The sequence below is a fragment of the Dromiciops gliroides genome, chromosome 2 (genome assembly GCF_019393635.1).
Source record: "Dromiciops gliroides isolate mDroGli1 chromosome 2, mDroGli1.pri, whole genome shotgun sequence".
NCBI classification, from domain to species: domain Eukaryota; kingdom Metazoa; phylum Chordata; class Mammalia; order Microbiotheria; family Microbiotheriidae; genus Dromiciops; species Dromiciops gliroides.
This window is the reverse complement of record NC_057862.1, coordinates 466,158,247-466,183,424: the sequence shown is the minus strand read 5'-3', so window position 1 is coordinate 466,183,424 and position 25,178 is coordinate 466,158,247. Positions and strand designations below refer to the sequence as shown.

Here is a 25,178-nt window from a genome sequence, read left to right as displayed (position 1 = left end):
CCCTTTCCCACTTTTCCTTATTTCTAGTGTGCATCTGAGATGAGGGCAGAAAGTCTCTTTCCTTATTTTTTTTCCCTACAACTCTGGCCTGCTTACTACAGCAGACAGGGATCCCACCCTGTGGTTTGGATTTACACAGTTCAGCAATACTCCTACCATCCCTGAAGAAATGGAAGGAAAGTGAGAAAAGGTTTGGCTCTAGCTAGAGACCTATATCTCTGTTTAGGTCCCTTTGATCCATTTCCTTTAACTTTATGCCATATATCTGTCTTACAAATAACAACAACAATTAACATTTATATAGTGCTTACTATGTGCCAAGCACTGTGCTAAGTGCTTTACAATTATCTCATCTGATCCTCATAACACCATGAGGCAAGTGCTATTATTATCCCTATTTTACACATAATGCTGACTGAATCTATGAATGTGGAGAAACAAGACCTAAGAAAGGACAGTCCAGAGAGATAACATTGAGGCTCATGAGCTGTTTACAAAATCATAGATTTTATATTTTCATATTCTGAGTAATAGTTCACTTCATTCCTTAGATTAATTCTGGACATGGCTAACAGGGATAGAATAAAACTTCTTGGTATTACTGACAAAGCCATGAACTTAACAGCCAAAAAAGCAACCTAGGTACCTGCAAACTTAGCCAGTGGCAGGTGGATATAATGCAGCTGATTTTTTGTTGTTGTTGTTGCTTTTAGAAGACAAATAAACAAAAACTTTCCCATACAAGTCACAGAGACACTGACAGAACCACTAGGCTAGTGGCTCATGTAAAACAAAGTCATTCAGAAGGCAACTCAGACACTACACTCCCTTAGCTGGATAATTCATACAATGACATACTGCCTTTCTGTAGACTTCCTGAAGGCAGCATTCCTGTCACAGAAACAGATTTGGATTGCTGTGCCACAGGCATCACATATGATTTCTGCAATGTTATAGGAATCTTGGACATAGCAGCCAAATTTATCTTTCTTTAGTGTTGTTTTGAATACTGCTATATTTAGTTGAACACTTTACTGTGTATCACAATATTTAAATATATGTATTACATGTTTATAGGTTTCTGCCACATATTCATAGGTATTTATGGGTGTTTGTTCTTTTGTTAAACTATAAGTCCCTCAGGTGGGTACTGTATGCTATAGCTTTTATATTTCAATATAGATACTACTATAATACTGTGCCAGGGTTTGAGTTTTGTTTGTTTGTTTGCTTGTTTTTAGTGAGACAATTGGGGTTAAGTGATTTGCCCAGGGTCACACAGCTAGTAAGTGTTAAGTGTCGGAGGCTGGATTTGAACTCAGGTACTCCTGACTCCAGGGCCGGTGCTTTATCCACTGCGCCACCTAGCGGCCCCCAGGGTTTGAGTTTTTAAAATGTTGAATAAATGGCACTGAGAAAACTCTCTAGTAGGAAGTACCTCTCCGCTAAGGGTCGAAATTCTCTAAAGTTCATGAAGAGGAAACACTTACTTCTTAGCACGGACAGAGGACTCAGGCTGAAGAAATGCTCTGGGATACAAGTTAGGACCTCTTGCTCCCAGGCTCTGAAAGGCCATGATAATCTCTTGTAGTTTTGGGCACCAGACATAGGCATTATCTCCCCCTGTTAAGTCAAAGTCAAAGGTCATAGGGCATAAGGTTAGGTAAATAAGAGAAGACCCTTAGAAAAAAAGGTAAAGAATCTTATCTCTAGCACTTGCAAAAGTTTTTATGAACTCAGGACTACTTGATCTCTTACTAGACATATATTCTGAGGAGGACAAAGACAGAAAAGAAAAGGCCCATGTACACCAAAATAGGCATAACATCACTTTTTTGTGGCAAAAAAACAAAAGGTAGAAACAAAGTAGGTGTTCATTGTTTGTTTAGTGGATGAAAATAATTTTCACATATGAATATAATAAAATAGTATTGTGCCATGATAAATGAAGAATATGAGGAAATCAGAGAAACATGGGACAACTTACTAGAAATCATAAAGAACAATATACATAATGCCACAGTACACAATTATGGGAATGAAAACACGAAAAGACAGTCAGACTAAGATTATTTGGAGTGATAAATCTTAGTCCTGGAAAATATCTAATGAAAAATAATATCCACCTTTAAGTAGAAAGGTCGATATTGTTAGTTTTGTTTCATTATTTTTTGTGTCATAAGGAACAATTTAATGTGAATATTGAGGGATGGGGGATGCATTAGGAAAAGACAATGGTATAAAAAACAAAAGGCATCATTGAAACAAAAAAGAAAAAAAAAAGAATCCCGAAGTTCTTTAAAGTGATCCATTTGTAAGGTTTTGTGTAGCAATTACTAAACAGTTGCACTACAATGTTGCCATTTGGGAAGGAGACTGATTCCATGACACTACCACAGGGGAAAAGCAAGCTAAACTGTTGGCCACAAAAGGAAACCAAGGATCTGAAACCAAAAATCTCAAAAAAGATAGGCAAGGCAGTTGCTGCCCGGTAGTTTCTCTTGCTTTATCTGTGGTCCCCCATGGCCTCACAGAACTGCGACCCGTCTGCTGCCAGCGCCACTGCAACCTCTTGTAAGGGGGCCAAGCCTGGGGCAGGCACGGCCCGAGGATCCGTGGGCAAGAGGTTACAGCAGGAATTGATGACCCTAATGATATCTGGAGACAAAGGAATTTTTGCCTTCCCAGAGTCTGACAATCTCTTCAAATGGGTCGGGACCATCCATGGGGCTGCTGGGACAGTATATGAAGACCTGAGGTACAAGCTCTCCTTGGAGTTCCCCAGTGGCTACCCATATAATGCTCCCACTGTGAAATTTGTCACACCTTGTTACCATCCTAATGTGGATACCCAAGGCAATATCTGTTTGGACATCCTCAAGGACAAGTGCTCAGCTCTGTATGATGTCAGGACCATTCTACTATCTATCCAGAACCTGCTGGGAGAATCCAATATTGACAGCCCATTGAACACACATGCTGCTGAACTTTGTACAAACCCCACAGCCTTTAAAAAGTAGCTGCTGGAAACCTACATGAAGCAGGTGACCAGCCAGGAGCCCTGACCCCGGCTGCCCAGTCTATCTTCCCTTCATCTTGTGTGTATGTGTATGTGTGCGTGCATGCATCATTTCCCCTTCCTCATAACCTGTCTTCTCTCTTCTGTACAGGACTGTATCATACTGTTTTCCTTCTTTCTTAAACTCTAGTCCAGCCCTCAACATTAATGTATAAATAAATTTGTTTTGTTTTGTTTTTTTTAAAAAAAGATATAAGGTCATGTGTTATACAGAATTGGGGTTGGTAGTGGTTCAAATGAAGACCTGCCAGAATTACCATCTAAAATATTTTGGTTCTTCCATCTGTACACCAATCATACCTTTACCTCCTGGTCCATAGCCTAAAAAGTCCAGCAAAGTATATATCCAGCAGGAATAGATAGGGCAATGGGTATGAATTTGCTGAACTTATTTAACTAAATTAGTAAAACATAAATATTACTCTTTGAACAAAGGGGAAAATATTCAATCTTTTTCTTGAGTAAATTTACAGACAGAAGAGCAGAAAAATAAAATACAATGTGCTACACATTTTCCCAAACGGCAAGCACCAACATGTACAGGAAACTGCCCCGCCTCAACCTGCCAACCTTGCAAATAGCAAAGTATGTGACTTCTAAAAAGATTCTGTGTGCCACCCATGGAATTAGTACAGCAAGATCCTCTCATTTTTTACTCAATGATCTTATCCAAATTTCCTATCCTTAGCTGAGCCTGTTTCCTTTTCTGTGAGAAAGAGAAGTGTTTCATTTCTAGAAAGACACACAGATACATAAGAGCCAGAAATAAACTTGACCAGCAAGTACCTGAACAGGAGAGAAACTGAAAAGAAGTCACAACTAATGAAACTAGGCTAACCATGCCAAGAATGCAAATGTTTAACTTGGAAATGAGTAAACTGCCACTGCTAGATTATCATTCAAGAACTCAGACCCCAGTACTCAGGCAACATCCCAGAATAACTTACACCTCTTGTCATAAGCATCAGCAGAGAACTCTATCTCCACTGATTTCCAGAGAGTAAAGACTCAGCAGTCCCACAATGCTACTTCCTCATCTCTACAGTTAATCTATAAGCAATGAAGCCTGGCTCCTCAAAGAGGCACAACCATAAAACCAAACTACCTTGAAGCAATGGGATTACTCACACTGAATTTCCCTTATGCCAGAGGCATCAAAGCAGAAAGATGACTACTATGGGAATGGTGAATTTAGGGAAAGGGACAACTCCTAAAACTCAGTAAGGTGCTCTGATAACCCATTGATGGTGGGGTCAAAGAGCAGAGAATGACAAGCAGAAGAGAACCAAATCAGCTGGCAGTTCCCATGCTGTGGATGAAAATGTGAGGTTAGACAAGCTACATTAGAATTTAATTGGATCTCGAAAAAGAAAACACTTTCATAGATTTAATTCACTCCCTCAACCAGCTTGAGAGAGGCAATAACATTGTTGCCCACTCCTTAGAGATGTTAAGTCGACTGATTGTTGTAAAGCACGATGAGATTTCATGCACAAAGGTGGGATATGTTTGCACAGTCAAAGAATTTATGTATTTGAGTGGACCTCAGTGGCCATCTAATCTAAGCCATATACAAAAGCAATACCTACCATAACAACTAGTGATTGTCCAATCTCTACTTGAGTACCCCCAAGGAGGGTGAACCTGCCACCTCTTGAGGCAGCTTATTCTACTTAGGGACAGCTTTAATGGTTAGAAAGCTTTTCTTGACACTGAATCCGAATTTACCACATTGCAACTTCCATCCACTGTTCCTGATTCTGGTCCCTCTTTTGGGGCCAAATGAACTGTCTAATCATTCCCCAGCATGATAGCCCTTCACATGCTTGAAACTGTTATCATGTCCCCCCAAATCTTCTCCTTTCCAAGCTAAACATGCCCAGTTCCTTCAACCAGTTCTCATATGATATAGACTTAAGGCCTTCACTATCCTAGCAGCCCTCCTTTGAAGTCTCTCAATTATCAATGTCCTTTTTAAACCTTGGCAGCAAGTTTACTAGTACATGAAGTCATAGTGTAGGGGGAACAATGACACTCATGCATACATACATGGAAAATGTATATATATATAAACATCTGTATTCTATACATGTATGTATTTATATTCATATCTACACATCTATTTCTATATATCTATAGATATATAACACAAACTTTGAATATATAATATCTGAGGGGCAGCTAGGTGGTGCAGTGGATAGAGCACCAGCCCTGGAGTCAGGAGTACCTGAGCTCAAATCCGGTCTCAGACACTTAACACTTACTAGCTGTGTGACCCTGGGCAAGTCACTTAACCCCAATTGCCTCACTAAAAAAAAAATATATATATATATATAATATCTGTGTAACATATGAGGGATCTTATATGTGTATATATCTATATATGCACATATATACATATGGGGAGGTGTATGTGTGTGTGTGTGTGTGTGTGTGTGTGTGTGTGCAAAGTTTGTGTTTGTGGAAAGACATTTGGCATAGCAAAAAGAATGTTACAGGGCAGCTAGGTGGCACAGTGGATAAAGCACTGCCTCTGGATTCAGGAGGACCTGAGTTCAAATCTGGCCTCAGACACTTAACACTTACTAGCTGTGTGACCCTGGGCAAGTCACTTAACCCCAATTTTCTCACACACACACAAAAAAAGAATGTTTCATTTGGAATCAGGAGACCTGAGATCAAATCCCTGCTCTAACATTTAGACTATAGGCAACTTATTCAACCTCTCTGAGTCTGTATCCTTATTTGTAAAATGGGGATAGTAATTGAACATGGGCTTATTGTGGGGAAAGCATTATATAACTGCCAATTAATATTTAAGGAAGTATGTAAGTAGAGAAATAATAATCATCTCTGAGCTACATGGAATAAGACTTAAAGTCAGGTGACCAACAAGATAGAGGACTAGACATTTTTTTTTTGGATTAGACATTTTTTTCTGATCCTCATGACCTCTCAAACTTCTCCAAAATAGAAATTATGGTACAGAGATAAAGCAATTTCAGCAGTCTCAATGATCTAGGAAACCAAGAACCTAAAGAAAATTTTCAAAAACTCCATGAACTATTACCTAACTTTACCTCACTCAGCACCACTCACTCCTGTGCTCACTACACTTATGGCAGCAAGGCTGTAGATGTTGACCTGACCCATGGGTCTACAACAGAATAAGAGTCACATATATTGATCTCCTGGGCATAAATTTACTCAGGTTGTGATAATAACAATATGGAAGTGCTCTGTCACTCTGGGCCAAAGAACTGAGAAAGAGGGGGAACAAGTTAAGACATTGTGTGTGTGGGGGGGGGGGGTTGTTCTGAAGGGGAGTAGACAGGAAGGTGGTAGGAGGAAGGGGTGGAGTCTATAAGATACTTCACTAAGCTTGAAGGAAAGAGCCCAGCATTCAGCTGGGGTCAGTTCCATCCTCCCAAAAGTCACTTGGGGCAGAAACATATTCTAGAGAAATATGAATTGCCCAGCCTGGGAAGAAGCCAAGATGCTTTGAGATCCTTAGGGAAACCACCACGAGAGGGGAGGGAGTCAGAAAGCGAGCAGTAGGGGGAAATAAGAGAGAAAAAGACTGAAATTAGCAAAGAAGAAAGGGAAGATGGATAGTGAAGAGAATGGGGGAAGGGAAATTCTCACTGGAAAGCAGTGCAAAAAATGAAAATTTAAAAACTAACAAACAGAACAAGTTGAAAGGGAGGAAAAGAAGGGTGATTCTACTCGAATGAAAAAATAAGAGAGGAAAAATTAAATAACCAGATAAAAGCAGGAAAGAGAATGGAACTAATCATAAAAACTCCAAAGGGAAAGGGGTAACAAAGAGGCAAAGGAGAAGGCACCATGCAGGGGCTTCAAAAAAAGAGCTGGTAGGAATAGGCTCACCTTAAAAAAAGAGGATTAAGCTAAACTGAAGAGACATAATACTGTATTTACAGCAGATGAAAGAAAAAATCATAACTCAAAAAAATAATAAAGACAAATGGAGGGGGCAGCTAGGTGGTGCAGTGGATAAAGCACCCGCCCTGGATTCAGGAGGACCTGAGTTCAAATCTGGCCTCAGACACTTGACGCTTACTAGCTGTGTGACCTTGGGCAAGTCACTTAACCCTCACTGACCTGCAAAAAAAAGTCTTTTTGAATTTTCTTAGATCATTATATTGCTGAGAAGAGCTAAGTCATTCATAGTCGATCATTGTTCAGTGTTGGTGTTACAGTGTACAATATCTTGGATCATTATCTGGTCAAAGTAGCTAAGTCTCTCACAATTGATAGTTCTTACCATATTACTATTACAATGTGTAATATTTTCTTCATTCTTCTCACTTCACTTTGCATCAATTCATGTAAGTCTTTTCAGGTTTTTCTGAAATTTGCCTACTCATCCTTTCTTATAGCATGATAGTATTCCATTTTTATACACCACAATTTATCCATCCATTTCCCCAATTGATGGACATCCCCTCAATTTCCAATTCTTTGCCACCACAAAAAGAGCTGCTATAAATATTTTTATACATGTAGGTCCTTTTCCCTTTTTTATGATCTCTTTGGGATACAGACCTAGTAGTGGTACTGCTGGATCAGTATGCATGGTTTAGTTGCCCTTTAGGCACAGATCCAAATTACTCTCCAGAATGATTGGATCAGTTCACAACTCCACCAACAATGTATCAGTATCCCAGTTTTCCCACATCCTCTTCTGGAGCTTTTTTATTTAAATTCCATCAAAAAAGATGAAAAAAAGAGAAAAGTAATTTTTAAAAATAACAACTTACATGTATATAGTGCTTTAAGATTTGAAAAATATACATTATCTTATATTTGTGATAGGGACTGACTGCTTAGTAAAGCAGACTTGGGGTTGGTAAGCCTTGTCATTACTCTCAAATCCTGTTGAGTCCACTATCCAGCTCCTGCCACCATAATATTATCTGCTACATAAAACACCGCAAATTATTTGCTGTAATAACACCACCAGCTTCTGGCCTAGGGCCCAATATTTCTCTTTCCTTCCCTCATCCTTCTTAATGGGTAATTAAATTACACATCCCAATCTATATGAATTAATCAGAAGCAATTTGGAAGATAGGATCTTAGAGTTCTCACTGACTTGCTCACTCTCTATCATTCCCATATATGTAAATGAAGAAGGGAGAAAACACCATTGGAAAACCTAAAACACTGACTACATTCAAGTAAACTTTGCATTCCAGTTTTCCTGAGCCCTACTTATCCAGAGTAAGTTTTCTGGAGATGGAATGCGGGGTGGGTGCCAGGACTCATGTCACTGACCTTAGGTAGCCTTGAGATGTCATGTCCTCTTTTCACCACTTAGTTTCACAACTGACTTCCCAGAGTTGTGTGGTGAAAGCGAAACATAAGAGAAAGACTTGAAGGAGTCTTCTGGTAACTCCTAGGGAGGTACTTTAACTTTTACAACACTGAAGCCGGAAAATAAGGATATTGGGCCTCAAACATCTGGGTAACAGTTCATCTCCAACCTCTCCTATTCCACTGCTCTAATAGTTGTTTTGTCTGGAAACTGTTCCTTTAAGCAACATTCTCAAGATTACTTGAACATTACAGGGCTTCAGGGGGACAAGCTGTGAAAGAAGGGTCATATCTAATACAAAAGTGGTTTTTCCATCTGTGCCAGAGAAACAGTCGTGGTTTTACATAAGTCAACAGCTCTTGCACTGGTTCAGAAGCTACCCACACAGTTCAGCTGGAAGAAGGAAACAGCACAAAGCAAGAAAATGATCCCACCTGAGAGTACCACCCCCAGGAACTCTCCTACCTGCTACTCTCCTCCCTCCATCTCCATCCTTTCCTCATACACACTCCTTATGATCTTGGCCATAGGGAATATAGCTCATTGCTGGTTCCACCTGAAATAAATTGTGTGCCTTATGGGTAACACAACAGGGAGGCAGAACCCACACGGCTGCTGTCTGCTCCCTCCCGGAGTGAGTTGCTAGGGAGTGTTTCCTTGTATTACTGCCTTGGGGAGGCCAGATGCAATACTGGTGTCTTGTTGGGTCCTGCTTCCATAGAGGTTAGCGTAGACTCTGACCAAGGGTTCTACACCCCCAGGATCAGGCTTACAGCACAACATGAGAAGAAAATTATACTATTAAAGATCAGTTTTGGGAACAGAAATGATCCAGCCATCTGGATCTATCATCCTATGCCTGTCCTCCCATTTGCAGCTAACCTTCTTGAGAAAGCTACCTGAAACTGCTCTCTCCTAAGTGATCAATTATCTCTCGCGCTCACTCACTCTCTCTCTCTCTCTCTCTCTCTCTCTCTCTCTCTCTCTCTCTCTCTTCTTCTTCTTCTTCTTCTTTTTTGTGAGGCAATTGGGGTTAAGTGACTTGCCCAGGGTCACACAGCTAGTAAATGTTAAGTGTCTGAGGCCAAATTTGAACTCAGGTCCTCCTGACTCCTGGGCCTGTGTTCTATCTATCAATTATCTCTTTTGTTTTTGTTTTTGGTTTTTTTTTGTTTTTTGCAGGGCAATGAGGGTTAAGTGACTTGCCCAGGGTCACACAGCTAGTAAGTGTCAAGTGCCTAAGGCCGGATTTGAACTCGGGTACTCCTGAATCCAGGGCCGGTGCTTTACCACTGTGCTATCTAGCTGCCCCTATCAATTATCTCTTAATTGCCAAATCTAATGGCCTTTCCTCAGTGACCTCTATGCCGCACAGCCTTTAGCACTGTCAATTACACCCTCTTACCCTAGACTGTACTCTCTTTAGGTTTTCATGAGACTGCCCTCTCCTGGTTCTCTTCTCATGTAACTGATCATGCAGTCTCCTTTGCATGTCCAAAGTGGAACTCATTACCTCCCCCAACTCCTTTCAGACTCTTCCTTGTTCCCAACTTTTCTATTTACTGTTCAGGGCTCTACCATTCTTCCAGTCACAAAAATCAGTGCCATTCTATATTCCTCATTCACACTCACTCCTCATATCCAATCTGTCATCAAATCTTTGGTGTTTCTATCTCCATGACATCTCATATATTCCCCTTCTCTACACTAATACTGTTACAACTCTGGATAAAGTCTTCATTACCTCTTGCCCAGACTATTGCAATAGCCTTCTAATTGATAATCCTGCCTCAACTTTGTCCCTACTCCAAACCCTCCTTCATTCAACTGCCAGTGACTTTTAAAAATTATACATCTGTCTATGAAAACTTCCCACCCCGCAAAAAACTCCAGTGTCTCCCTGTTGCACCCAAGATCAAATATAAAATCCTCTTTTTGGCATTCAAAGCCCTTCACAACCTGGACCCTTCTGGGAGCACTGAGAGACTGCAGGTCCCCAGCCTGAACTATTCCTGAGATCTCATAAAAACTATTATTGTGACAGGAATGCTCATGACACAAATCCAGAAAAAGATCTACAAAACATACAAGTAAAGCCTCAAAGAGAAATAGCTTGGACACAACTTCAACCAGAATTCCTGTAAGAAATAAAGCAAGAGTTGAAAAAAATAAAGATTATTTTCATAATTGAAATGAGATCAATGGTAAAAAAAATTGAGAAAAGAAATAAGAGTTGTGGAAGAAGGAATTGGAAAGAGAATTAACAACTTAGCACAAGAGGTATGAAACCTTCCCCAAGCAACAAACTTCCTGAAAATGAGAATGGGCCAAATAGAAGCTAATGACTCCTAAGACAACAAGAAATATGACTTAAAAAATAGGGGAAAAATGGGGAGGGGGGGAAATCTCATAACAAAAACAACTGACCTGGAAAACAAATTGAGAAGAGGAAATATTTTTGGAGGGGCAGGGCAATGGGGGTTAAATGACTTGCCTGGGGTCACACAGCTACTAAGTTTCAAGTGTCTGAGGCTGGATTGAGGGTTAAGTGACTTCCCCGGGGTCACACAGCTAGTAAGTGTCAAGTGTCTGAGGCTGGATTTGAACTCAGGTCCTCCTGAATCCAGGGCCAGTGCTCTATCCACTGCGCCACCTAGCTGCCCCCCCATTAGACTTTTAAGTTAAATCATCATTATTAACAATTTTCTCCTTTCTTAAGTCTAGACATTTAACAAAACAATAAATCAAGCCCTAGTATGCAGCATTTGCCAATTTCTGAGGCTTAAATGCTCACACTGAAAATTTAACAATCTGTTCTTATAGGCTAGTTTGAGCTGATTCCAGCACAACCCTGATTATAGCCAAAATCCAGAGTTTCCAGTGAAAGGGAAAAAAATGCTACAAGCATTCAAAAAGAAAGAACTAAAGTATCATGAGCCATTCAGGATTATACAATGATTTAGTAGCTGCCACTATGAAGGAACGAAGAGGTTGGAATTATAGTATTCCATAAGGCAAGAGATATATGCTTATAATCAAGAATAACTTGCTTAGAAAAATTGAGTGTAATCTTATAGGGGGAAAATGGTTTTTCAAGCATTCTGGATGAAAGGACCAGAGTAGTGTGGAAACTTTTAAATATAAACACAGGAATCAAGAGAAATATAAAAAAGTAAGCATGAAAAAGTAACCATAAGGTACTAAACTGTTTATATTCTAATTTGGGTAAATGATACACAAGTCTCCTCTGAACTTTATTATCATCAGGTCACAGAAGGAGTCTAATTAAACAGAAAGACTGCATGTGGTTCTGTTATATTTTTATGATCTTAAAAGAAGAATGAGGGGGCACCTACGTGATGCAGTGAATAAAGCACTGGCCCTGGATTCAGAAGTACCTGAGTTCAAATCCAGCCTCAGACACTTGACACTTACTAGCTGTGTGACCCTGGGCAAGTCACTTAATCTTCTTTGCCCTGCCCCCCCAAAATCTAAAAATTTACAAAATAAATAAATAGATAAATGTTTGAATTGAACTCCTAAAAAATGTCAAAAAATCATTTAAAAAAGAAGAATGAAAAGTGAGGAAAAGAGGAATACACTATGAGAGGAAAAGGGAGAGGAAACATAGAGAAAATTCTCTCACATAATCTGAGTGAGCAGTTAAAAGTCTACATAAACCAAAAGAAAAGTATGGGAGGAATGAGCAACATTTGAATTTCACTCTCATATGAACTGGTCAAAAGGGGGAAGAATGAACGCACACAACACACACACACACACACACACACACACACACACACAGTTAGATACAGAAATACATGTCACTCAGAATTTATAATGTGTTTCAGTTAGAGGTCAATGAAAATAAAGAGGTCATTTTTTTCCCCATCCAAGTTCATGAACCCCCTGAAATCTATCCACAGATCCCTTTGGGGATTTATGAAGCCCAGGTTAAGGTCTCCTGTTAGAGAGGTTCAAATTTGGTCCAGGTCCTAATGGAAATACTTGAAGAAAACACAGTTTTAGGCTCTCATCATTTCTTCTTTTTGGAACTTCCCCATAACTCTGGCATGTTACTTTATATGATTTCTTCCTTCTTTGCTCCTCTACTGTTCCTATTGGCTCTCCTTTATTTTCAAACTTCTCGCTTGTTGCCACAGTTGCTCTACAGGTAGAGCAACAAGGCAGTAGAGCCTTTCCCCTTACTGTAGCCCAGTCAACCTCTTCATCTTATCTTTTACCCAGTCTACAATCTCCCCCTTTCATACCTTCTTCTCTACATGTTACAGGGTTGTTGTTTTTTTATACTGTAATGCATTCCCCAGGTCACCTCTCCTCTTCCCTGTCCTCTGTAATTTACACCACTGTCTGGTGTCACTTAACACCAAACAGCATTTCAGGGCCCCCAGTGTATAAAATGAAGTTGTATTGTACAATCTAGTGAACCACTCCTTCCTTTCTACTTGCAAACTCCCCCTAAGGGGATTTGCAGACTATTCTCTAGGCCCCTCTTTGCTGCCTTGTATTCTAATGTGAACATATCCAATTCCTTTAGACAACACCCACTCTGACCCTGCTTACATTTCTGTTGTTTTTGTTGGGGCTGTCTTTGGAGAAATCAATGAGTTCTCTGTAAAGCCAGAATTTTGTCTGGGGAGGGAAGAGTGAACCATCCCTTCCAGGTTTACAAAGAATCAAAAGTGCTTGAGAGATATTAGACTAAACTAAAAAGCCTCCCAGTGATAGCCTAGAATAGTGGGCCCAAGTTCTCTTCCAGACATGGATTTTAAATTGAGTCACAGGGTACATTCCTAATCTCTGGAATATTCAATAATTTAACCACATGGAATTTCACTGATGTTGCAATTCCATATCTGCTCCATATCTGCAAGGAACTGCCTACCTACAATTTATAGTCTTACAAAATGGAGCAGGACTTAGAGAGGTTAAGTGACTTGTCCAGAATTTCACAGCAAGAGGTAGAATTTGAACCCAGGTCCTTACTCCAAATCCAAGACTCTGCATCACATTGTCCCATTGATTCTAGAATAATTTCAAACAAATAAAAGAAATAGGTCTTTAGGGCAGGGATTCTCAACTAGAAGTATGAACTTTTAAAAAATTGGTAATTAAATTTTAATGTAATTGGGTTAAGCTGTAATCTTATTCATTTTATTTTATGCATTTAAAATATTATTCCAATAAAAAGTATTTAGCTCTCACTAGACTGTAAAAAGGGTTCATGAAAGATAAAAGGCTAAGAACTTCAGCTCTAGGATGTCTCTTCCATTATCATGGGCTTCAATGTACAACCCCAACAATGGATCAGAGACAACAGGGAACTTGCTTCCCCACTCAGTCTACCAGTACCTGTTGCTGCTGCTAAATCACTTTAGTGTCTATAGGGGGAAATTATTTCTGCTCCACAGTTAAACCTGCTCTAAAGCTAAATCGTTTTAGAGTCTATAAGGGAAATCATTTCTGCTCTACAATTCAATCCAAATTCTTGAAAACTGCTATTGATGCATAAATGTCTAGCTGTGCTATTGTTCACAGATGTCCATCAAACAAATACCAATCATCTGTCCCAAAAAAGAGGTCAAGCAGGGATCTGCCAGTTATCTCTTTTAAAGTGTTTGAGATCCTTGAGGTGAGATGTGGCCATGATATTACTCCTCTGCCATTTTCCATTCTATATAAAAGACTGAGCACACAAGGCAAATGGGACATACTGAATGAGCAGAGCACAGTCTGTACAAGGGACACTGTGATCTGTGCTGGTATGTAAACCTTCAATTAAAGGTATCATCATAATTTCCAGGTCTGGAGTCAGCAAAGAGGGAGTAAATATTGTCAGTCCCATTAGATAAAAAGGGATATGATAGCACTCAAAGAATTTGGTTGATCTGGGGTAAAAAACACCCGTGTTAGCCCTCCTATCACCAGCTGGCACTGTCTCCCTTCCCTAGAGTATTGGTTAGACCATGTTTCTGAAAATATTCAGAGAAGTTCCTTTGAAACAAACACTCTGCTCTAGAAATGATTTTGTTTCCAAATATGGGGTTTGTTTGGACTAGGTTAGAATGCAGCTATACTTCACTTTGGACAACACACACGTTCCCCAAACATGCGTGAAGCAGGTTGGCCCACTGTCTTCCATAACATCTGCAGAACTATGCCCCATGCCAAAGCTATAACGACTGCCCATACCACCGTTTCCAAAGCCTGCTGCCACCACCACTAGAACTGTGCAGCAATTATAACCAAAACTGCTCCCCTCTAACCTGAATCTATCGTCCCTCTTGTGGAAGCACCAAAACAGCCCCGACAGCCATGGCCCTCTTGTAAAAAGGGCCTTTGGCAACTTGGTAAACAATAGTAATGACCCTAAGTGATGCAGCTGTTGGTTTGGCAAAAGTGGTGCCTTCAAATAGAAAAACCTATCCCTAAAAACCGCAGCACTTCAGAGCACTCCTTCAGAGGAAAAACAAACTGACGACCTACTCTCTCTAACTGGAGGGAGGGGCCACCCACACAAGCTTCTTGGTGTCTTTTCTACCATTTTGCAGAACATTATGGTGAGGGCGATAGTGATGGTCCATTTAATCCATGATACTGTTCTACAGGGTTGAAGGACAGCAAGCCTGGGGTATGTTACAATTATCCCTAAAAGCATTGGGGGAGGCAAAAGCAAACAGTCTGTCAGGGATAAAATGACCAATTAAACTCACATTACCCAAGCGAGTTCATGGCAGGAGTGTTTAATGCCTCTTGAGAAAGCCTGCCCCTGTGTTTTTTCCCTCTTTCACTTCCCCTCTGACATGAAGAGTTCCGAGGAACTCCCCACATTCACCTTCCACCCTGCAGCTTCCTTCTGAATTACAGATTTCCCCCTATCCTTACATTAACTCTTCCTTAAGAAATCTTTTCTATTTTATTTTCAAATCTGTTGCTGCCCATTATCATTGCAGTGTGGATCCACAGAGCTCCAGAATATCCCATCTCACCTCCTTCCAGACTGACCATCCTTACTTTAATATCAATCAATCAGGGGGCAACTAGGTGGTGCTGTGGATAAAGCACTGGCCCTGGATTCAGGAGGACCTGAGTTCAAATCTGGCCTCAGACACTTGACACTTACTAGCTGTGTGACCCTGGGCAAGTCACTTAACCCCCATTGCCCTGCAAAGAAATAAATTAATAAATAAACTAAAAATCAATCAATCATGAAGCACTTATTAAGCAATGACTATGTATCCAGCACTGCACCTATGATTAGAACACCTAAGGGAAGTAACAGAACTGGTCCATCCACTGTTTTCAAACCCCTTCAGAAACCATCTGAGAGTTTCTACTTGCATCAATTGCCTCTTTTAGGAAGGAGAAACAATAAGTCCTGTTTCACAGAAGGGAAAAGAGAAGCAGCTGCTACCAGAGTCTCATATGGCAGCCAAGATGGCGGAGGAAAGACATTAAATGCACAGAGCTCCTAACACAATTACCCCCAAAACAGAGTCTCAACTGGCAAAGACTCTCTACATTACCATGTTAAGCTCATTGGAGCAAAGGCCAGGCAGGAAGTAAAGTTTCCAGAGCCTTCCTCGTGAGCCTGAACCTCTCGTTCTTAAGCAACCCAATTTACTGTCCTTGCGTATTGTATTTTTTTTATATATATAGATCATTTTTCTGATACAAAAAATACTTACTCAGTAATTTAGTTATTTTTGACTTTTCTTCACCTCCCACCAAAATCTCACCTTCTGGCATCATAAAGAGCTCCTTTAGGGATTACTACAAATGCTAAAAATAAGGGATTAAGACTTCAAGTAGGGAAGAAATAGTTAGGCAGGTGAATTCCTTAGGGAGCTTTTATACTGATAATGTCAGAAGAAGAATTCCTTTAGCACAAGGTTCCCTATTGCCCTTCAGCCATAAAATGGGACCCTTCTACTGGCTGGGAAATTGCGAGTATTATTCAAAAAAAGAGCCAAAGGAGGGGGACAAGACCAAAATCTAAAGATAAGATATCTAGATTTTTAAAGTTTTTCTTGATATCCTGGCGCTTAGCATAGTGTGAGACCTGTTGTAATAAATGCTTATTAATTGATTAATTGAATTATTAGGAGATTAGATTAACCACTCATGATGTCATCTTCCCTTCCATCTATTCTGTATAATAATAACTCTGTATATATAATTCTATGTTTCTAGCCTTTTATATGCTATCTCCTTCCTTAAATTATGAGGTACTGGAGGTCAGAAACTGTTTTCTTCCTTTCTTTGTATTCTCAGGCACACTGTTAGCACTAGTAAGTGCTTAATAAATGCTTTTTCACCACTGATTTGCAACATTTCTTAAGTTGCTTAACAGAAACTGATAAAGGGTCAGCCAGTTGGCACAGTGAATAGAACACCAGACCTGTGTTCAAATCTAGCCTCAGATACTAATCAACTGTGTGACCCTGGACAAGCACTTAACCCTGATTTGCCTCCCTCACCCCAACCCCCCAACCCCCCCAAACAAGAAAGAAAAGAAAAAGCAGAGAATCCAGGTCTAGTGAAGGAAAAGTCCTACTATACTTTCCAGTCCCTCACCCCCGTGATATTTAAGATATTGGGGTCAGCTCTTGGGCTCTCCTTTTTTAGGAAGGACATTATAACTGAACAGTATTCAGAAGATGGGGAAGGGCCTTGCAACCATAGCTTATGAGAAAAGCTGAAGGAATAGGAAATGTTTAACTTAGAAAAGAGAAGACTTAGGCAATATGATGATAGTCATCTTCAGGTATTTCAGGGCTGTCATAAATAAAGGGATTTAGATTTTTTTTTCCTACTTAGTCTCAGAGAAGCAAATAGAAGTAAATGGGTAGAAACCAATGTAGGTAGATTTTAGGATTGATGTAAAGAAAATCTTGCTAACAATTTTTGTTGTTCAGTTATGTCCAACTCTTCGTGACCCCATTTGGGGGTTTTCTTGCAGAGATACTGGATTGGTTTCCCAGTTCTTTCTGCAGTTCATTTTATAGATAAGTGAACTGAGGCAAACAGGTCTAAGTGACTTGCCCAGGGCTACACAGCTAGTAAGTGTCTGAGGCCAGATCTGAAATCACAAAGATGAGTCTTCCTGACTCCAGGCCTGGGTCTCTATCCACTTCACTACTTAGCTTCCCCTTCTTATTGTTCTTCATATGATATTCCATCTCCAATCTCCATACTTCTGCACATGTCCCACATACCAGGAACATGCTCCCTTTGCCTCAAAGAATCCCTAGTTTCTCTTGAGACTCAGTTGAGGCACCACTCCCTGCATGATGCCTTTCCTGATTTCTCACAGCTGCTAGTTCCTTCTTTCTCCTTCCCAAACAATTGCCTTTTATTGATTTTGAAAATATATTGGGGGGCAGCTAGGTGGCACAGTGGATAAAGAACTGGCCCTGGATTCAGGAGGACCTGAGTTCAAATCGGGCCTCAGACACTTGACACTTACTAGCTGTGTGACTCTGGGCAAGTCACTTAACCCCCACTGCCCTGCAAAAAAAAATAAAAATAAAAATAAACCGGCATTTATTAAAAAAGAAAAAAGAAAATATATTGGGAGAGGAGACTGATCAAGGAATCTCTGATTAGTTAAATGTCCTAGATCATCTTGATAAAATGATAGGGCATGGAACTTTGTTAGAAAGAAGCACTTCTGGGGGCAGCTAGGTGGCACAGTGGATTAAAGCACCAGACCTGGATTCAGGAGGACCTGAGTTCAAATCCTGCCTCAAACACTTGACACTTACTTGCTGTGTGACCCTGGGCAAGTCACTTAACCCCTATTGCCTCACCAAAAACCAAAAAGACCAAAACAAAACAAAGCACTATCTAAAGGCCAGTTCTTATAATTAAATCCCAGAAAGTGGCCATTTACAATCATCTAAAACTATGGAGCCAAATTCTTCTAATAATGTAAAAAGGCTTGTGCTTTCTCCCCTGCTAAGAGGAGGAGGAGAGAAAAAAAATCCTAGTAATAAACTGTGTCGCTGATGGAAAAGGCAAAGAAAGACAAGACACTGCTTCTAATCCTACTAGAGGAAAGTCATAAGATAATGCAAATGAGCAAAGGAGAAAAGAAACTCCTGTGTTCTTTAAAAGGGCAGGCATGCTGCAAAGGAGACTGCAGCCAGACAGAAAAGGGCAGTATGGGCTATGAGGGCAAAGGTTATGAACAGAGAGAATGCAGGGATTGTTGCTAGTCAGAAATGAACAGAACAGACTAATGGGGGAGGGATAATGAGAAAACTAGAATATTTTAGCTTGTCAGGCCATTGCCCCAACACCGTTACCTTACTCAAAGAGGAAAGACAAGAGGTGAAAATAATTTATGGTACAAAAGCTCCACTGGGTTGTCAGTCCTTTTCAGTAACTCTACACTCATTGACTTGCTACCTCTTTCTGTACAGAGATAGTTCCAAATGTTCCTTCAATTCCCCAATATCATTCCTCCCACTCATATTTGCCATAATAACTTAGCCTCTAATTTACCGAGGAGACATGAGGCCATCCAACAGGTACTTCAACTCTCCTTAAATCATTTCACACTATCCCTCAGCTGCTCACTTCTTGCTAAGGCTAACCATACTTGCTCCCTATTCCCTTGATCATATTGCCTCCATATACAGGACCTTAGTGCTGCAATCATCCCATCTCTTTCATGAATCATCAAACATGACTGGAATATATAAAGAGCCTTAAATCTTACAAATGTTTTCCTCACAGTCATGTGAAGTAAATAGGGCAAGTATGATCACTAAGTCATAGGTTCAGAAGTAGAAGGAACCTGAGAGGGCATCTAGTTCAAGTCCCTCAGTTTAAGAAGGAAAGTGAAGCCAAGAAAGGTCATAACTTGCTCAAAGTTACACAATTAGGAATCATCAGGGTGGGTATCAGAGTCCTAGTCCTATGACACCAAACCTAGTGTTCTTTTCACTTCATTCCACTGCTAATATTTATCATACCTGTAGCATGCTATGGTGGAAAGCTATAGCATTAGAAAGAACCTGGGTTCAAATCTTGCCTCTGAACTTAGTGACTTTGTGACCTTTAGGCAAGTTACTTTATCTCCTTAGACCTTAGTTTTCTGGTCCATCCATAAAATGGGGGGGGGGGCGCTTGGGGGTTGAACTAATGCCCTCTGCGGTTCCTTTCACCCTCTGATTTCCTAATGACACCATGTCCAGAGCTCCTCTCATCATACCCACTGCCTGTCACAGGAGAGAAATGCCCCTTCCACTGGCTGCTTTCTATATGCCCAAATGCCAACTCAGGTCTCCCCAGTGCCCCTTTCCTTCCACCCGGCCATTCAGATGAGCCAAAGTTGCTTCCTCCCATTCACATCCATACTTACTTAAAAAGCTCACTCTGCGACCTCACCACCCACTCACCCACCCCATCTTTCAACAGAAACTGTTTTCTCCTAAGGTCACCAAACCTTTTGATCACCAAATTCTTCTACAGGATTCGATAATCATTAAATCTGTACTCTGCACAGACTAGAGGTGAGCTATGGAAATAGATAACAAAATTTAAAATAAAGTGCCAGCTGCTAATTACCATACCTTAGGGCCCTTTCTCTTTTCTTTCTACACTTTCACTCTTCAGTCTCACTAAATTCCACACCTTCAGCTATTAACTTTTTCTTTTTTTTTTTCTTTTTAGTGAGGCAATTGGGGTTAAGTGACTTGCCCAGGGTCACATAGCTAGTAAGTGTTAAGTATCTGAGGACCGGATTTGAACTCAGGTACTCCCGAATCCAGGGCGCGGTGCTCTATCCACTGCACCACCTAGCTGCCCCAACTATTAACTTTAAACAAATGGATCCCAAATCGGTACTGCAAACCCTGACTACACTCCAGGATCCACACCTCCTAAATACCTACAGGGGCATCTTCACCTAAATTTCCCCACCAGCAACCAAAACATTTGTCCAAAACCAACTTACTTATTATCTTTCCCCTAAAACTTGATTTTCCCTTCTGACCACAATTTCTATCAGTAATTGTCACCTCGTCTCTAGGTGTTCAAAACTTTTATGGTATGTGACTCTTCCCTCTCCCTGTTTCCATTAATATCCATTCAGTTGCAAAGGTCCCTGTGGATTCTAAGGCTGAAGTACCACAACCTCATATAGGCCCTGAATACCAATCTACTTGGACTATTTCAATAGCTTCCTTAAAAGCCTTCTTGCCTAACTCTCTCTCTCCGCCAACCAACTTTCATACTACTACCAGGTTTATTTTTTTGGATGTGCTTGACCATCTATCATTCCTCACCTCAAAATGGCTCCCTACTGCTTCATGAGCAAAATTTAATCCCTTAACGCGGGATGCTCCCCATACCCAGAATATTCCTCCTCATCTCCACTTCTTAGAATCTCTAGTCATTCAAACCCTTCACAATCTGTTTCTACCCAAATATACCAATGTGTTCTCAGACTGCTCTCTTCATATCTCTGCTGTAGTAGCCAAAAGGGGATTAGTATGATCCCCCAGCAATGACCTTTGCTTTATTGCTTCCTTAACTATGTTCAGGACTATTTCCAGTACCTATAATGTTTCTTGCTGTTCAAATTCCTATTCATCCTTTTTTTTTTTTTTTAGTGAGGCAATTGGGGTTAAGTGTCTGCCAGGGTCACACAGCTAGTAAGTGTTAAGTGTCTGAGGCTGGATCTGAATCTCAGGTACTCCTGACTCCAGGGCCAGTGCTCTATCCACTTGCGCCACCTAGCTGCCCCCTACTCATTCTTTAAGATCAACTAAAATACCTGCTCAGAGAAGCCTTCCAAAATTTTCCTAGTTAGTAATAACATTCCCCCTTAGACTTCACAGGGTACTTTATTTGTACTTCATGTCAGCATCAAGGTATAAATTATATAATTATTTTCCTATGTGTAACAACTGCCTCTGTAGGACTAAAAGCCCCATGAGGGGATCAATTTCTGTATCTTCCCTCTGAAAAGGGAGTGAACTTAACAGTAGAAAGCCAGTAATCAATGAGCCACGGGAGTCAGATGGATGCCTGTGAATCCTTAACTATAACTTCATTGGCAATATGCTTTAATTACATGATACAATGGGTAAGCAAGAACTAGGAACAAAAGTAGTTACTATGAACACCTAACAAGGAAATACAGGAAAAAAAGTAGGTAGAAGGCCTGGGTGCCTCCTCTGCCTCACTCTAATCTCCTTTGTGCCTTGACCTCTATAGAATCCAAAAATGTTAGGTATAGAGCCAAGTTCCCCAATATATAGGCTGGTTCTTATCACCCAAGTGATAGTTTACTGGATAGAAGGTAGGATTCAGACCTTCAGTGAAAAATCAAGTGTCCTGGGGGCAGCTAGGTGGTACAGTGGATAAAGCACAGGCCCTGGATTCAGGAGGACCTGAGTTCAAATCCTAGCCTCAGACACTTGTACACTTACCAGCTGTGTGACCCTGGCAATGTCACTTAACCCTCATTGTTCCCGAAAAAAAGAAAAAAGAAAGTCAAGTGTCTATTATCCCTGGAAGACCATGTGGGTTTGACATGAAACCCTCTCTGGAGGTAGTAGTGATGTGGGATGGAATTAGGGTCAAATTGATTGTGAGTCATCCCAAAAGACTCAGTGACTCAGTTTCCCAAGTTTTATTGCAATACTGTGAGTAAACACAGGGAGAGAACCAGAAAAGTGGAAAGGCATCTCTTGAATCAGGAAAGAAAATACAGATATATTTATAGTATGGATAAATTGATTATCAGTCTCATTATAATAATCACCATAGGGAGGTACAGGGGAGGGCTTATCCTAATTTGGAGTTTCTAGGGTCCTAAGCCAACCTCAGAGGCAGGTATTTTTTTCCATGGAGGTGTGTTTTGGGGGTTTACACATCATAAGGTGAATCTGAGGACAAATTTGGCCTTTTCTGAGCATTTCACTTTTTGATTCCCATGTCCAGTTTTCAAAATATCTTCATTATCAGTAGACTTTCTATGCCTCTATCAGTTATCATTGTTATATTTAAGGTCTTTATGACCTGCCCCTGTATGTTCTTGTTATGGGTACTGATTAATGTGGGTAGGGAGAAACTAGGCCTTGACTTGTATTAATGAAGACTCAAGTCTTAAGTTATCCATTAACTGGGGTCTGAATCCCTTTCAGTATCTGAATTAGAGCTTGGGTCTTAGGTTTTTCTGTTAACCCCTTTTTTGCCTCCTACGGGGAACCATCACATGGGAAACAGTTTCCTTTTTAGATGAATGTAGAAGTACAACCTGGATAGTACTTGTTCTTGTTATAGTCATAAATTAGTCTGATGGATTTGTAGGGTTCATAGAGAGTGGTGCCTGTTTGGGCCATTGTTAAAACAGCCTGATCTCTTAAGTTGGAAAGGTTCAATAGAAGTTCCTCAATTTACACAAACTATCCCAAATCTTTAACATCAATCAGTACTACATCCCCAGAAGCTATCCTCATAGCATTATGATAGAGATTGGGGTTCTCTGCTGCACCAAATCCCCTTACAACAATTCAGCATGGCCAATATGTGGAAGGCAGAGAGGAAATCATGTCCTACAATGGACTACCAAGAATAAAAGAAAAGGCAATCACTCCCTTAGCTTCCAAGGCCCCTGATATGGATGCAGCCTGACATGAGAGCAATGGTTAAGACCAGTGATTCCCTGAGGGATAAGGGATCTGGGCTCTCAGTGGGAGAAGGGACAATTTATCATTTACATAATCTCTTTCTTTAAGTGTTGCCAAGCAGTTAGAAGCCTAGGAAATCAATGGCTAGATGGATCAAAGGACACTTTCCTATCAGGGCAAAACTAGTGGCAGAATTTTGCTGATACAACCCCCTGCTCACACAGGATACTTATTTAAGTACATACAAAACATATCTAAAGTCAAGGCAAGGATACCTCTTTAGCTGAAAATAGAAAAATGCTATGGAAAGCATTGCTGTCATTCCTAACCAAATACATCTCTATTTTAGTCACTGGGGCACAGCTGCCCTGCTCTGTGAACATTGTCTTATTCCTTCATCCAGTGAGGAAGCGTCAACCACCACCCTGGACTGTCTAGGATTCCAGCTTTCTCAGCCTTCCCTCCACCATCACAATGGTTCTATGTCTCTTAAGACTTGAGTGGTCCAGGACAAGCAAGTGACTTTTACCAACTAGCTGCTATTTTCACTTTGCCCACATGGCCAATGATCCCAGGATATGACACTGCCATATCTACCTGGCATGCCTTTGCAACTGAAGCTGCATTGACTGACCACCCTTACATCTGTTCCACCTCTATTTCCTCTGCTCAGGGGAACAATTTCACATCTAGGACTGGGCCAAAACTCAGCTCTTTCATTTGCTCAGTCACCATCAGGCAACAGACTTCATTGAGCACTAGAATGAAATTCTCAAAGACCAGCTTTGTTTGATGGTTCCTGGCTTTGCCAAACGAACTGACTTCCTTGCAGAAAGGGTGCCCACCCTCAATCGCTACCGCCTCACTAAGGAAGTTGGCTCTCTGGGCCAGCAACTCCTCAATGTTAGTCATAAGTAGGAAGGAGGAGATGGTCTTTGGACCCGATGGAGTCCTCTGTATCCTTATTAGGTGCCTACAACACATATTTGTAGTGTTGTAATCTAGTAAAAGAGATTGTTTTGTTTTTGCCATTTGCCTTGTTGAATCCATCTCCACAAATCCTGTTCTTGGGATCAATCAGCACCTGGCCCAGAACACCTCCCCAGTGCCAGTGACAGCCTGGCAGCCTCCAAGGCTTCTAATGGTTCAGTCTCTCCCCTCTGCTTAGGTCCAAGAGTAGGCAGAAAAAAGGGGAAAGGCCCATAGTATCAGCCCAAAGTCAGCTGACCTTCCTAAGCCTTTCTTTCATAGGATTCTACCGAAGGCCAGAAAGGGGCACACCCTTGCAACCTGCAAATTCAACCATTTAAAATCTGAAAAGGGCAAGCCCTTACATTTCATCTTCTCTTTTATAGCCCCTCACATCCTGTAATTTCATCCAGTGGATGGGGGTGGAAGGTGGGGAGGATGACTCAGTTGAGCCAGGGGCCTCTGCTGCCCCCCTGCTACAGGAGGAAGAACTTGAAATCAAATATGGTAATAATGGATTTGTAAGTTTCTCCACACCTAGAGATAATTCAAAGCCCCAAAGGTTCATTTCAATCTATATTGAAGCTTCAGGGAACAAATTTGGGGTGATTAGATGCCTATGGGACCCTGCCTAATGATACTAATTAGCATCCACATTGAGCTGAAGTGCTACCAAACCAGATTTTCACTACAAAAAATACTATAGTCAAAAATAGTTTATCTCTCAAACTCTTTTCTCTCCTCCCATGCTGCCACCACCTTAGTTCAGGCTCATCATCCTTTGCCTGGATTATTGCAGTAACGTGTTAATTAATCTTCTTGTCTTAGTAATAATAACTAGCATTTATATAGTGCCTACTACATGCTAGTCACTGTGCTAAGTAAGCACTTTATCTTATTTGATCCTCACAACAACCCTGGGAAGTCTATGCTATTATTATTCCAAATTGAGGAAACTGAGGCAAACAGAGATTAAGTAACTTGCCCAAGGTCATTTACCTAATAGGTAGCTAAATCTGGATTTGAACTCAAGCTCTTCCAGTCTCCAGGCACAGCACTCTTATTCATTTTGCTACCTAGCTGCCTTCCAAGTTTCTCCTCTCTTCAATCCATCCCCTTCCAC

The 25,178-nt window shown here is 40.7% G+C and overlaps 2 protein-coding genes across 4 annotated transcripts in view; one reads left to right on the top strand and one right to left on the bottom strand.

Moving 5' to 3' along the window:
* FAM178B (family with sequence similarity 178 member B) overlaps positions 1–25,178 on the bottom strand; it is a 119,576-nt gene that overhangs the window by 64,057 nt on the left and 30,341 nt on the right. Inside the window, 1 exon segment of the mRNA XM_043984969.1 lies at positions 1,491–1,623. Coding sequence (XP_043840904.1) covers positions 1,491–1,623 — 133 coding nt within the window.
* On the top strand, positions 2,523–3,020 carry LOC122741466 (ubiquitin-conjugating enzyme E2 C-like). 3 transcript variants are annotated; one of them, XM_043984972.1, is made up of 2 exons: positions 2,523–2,654; positions 2,742–3,020. In XM_043984972.1, the coding sequence occupies exons 1-2, from the start codon at positions 2,523–2,525 to the stop codon at positions 3,018–3,020; spliced, it is 411 nt and encodes a 136-aa protein (XP_043840907.1). The 3 variants fall into 3 exon arrangements, with proteins under 3 accessions (XP_043840907.1, XP_043840906.1, XP_043840905.1); XM_043984971.1 differs by having other exon boundaries at positions 2,523–2,829; positions 2,896–3,020; XM_043984970.1 differs by having other exon boundaries at positions 2,523–3,020.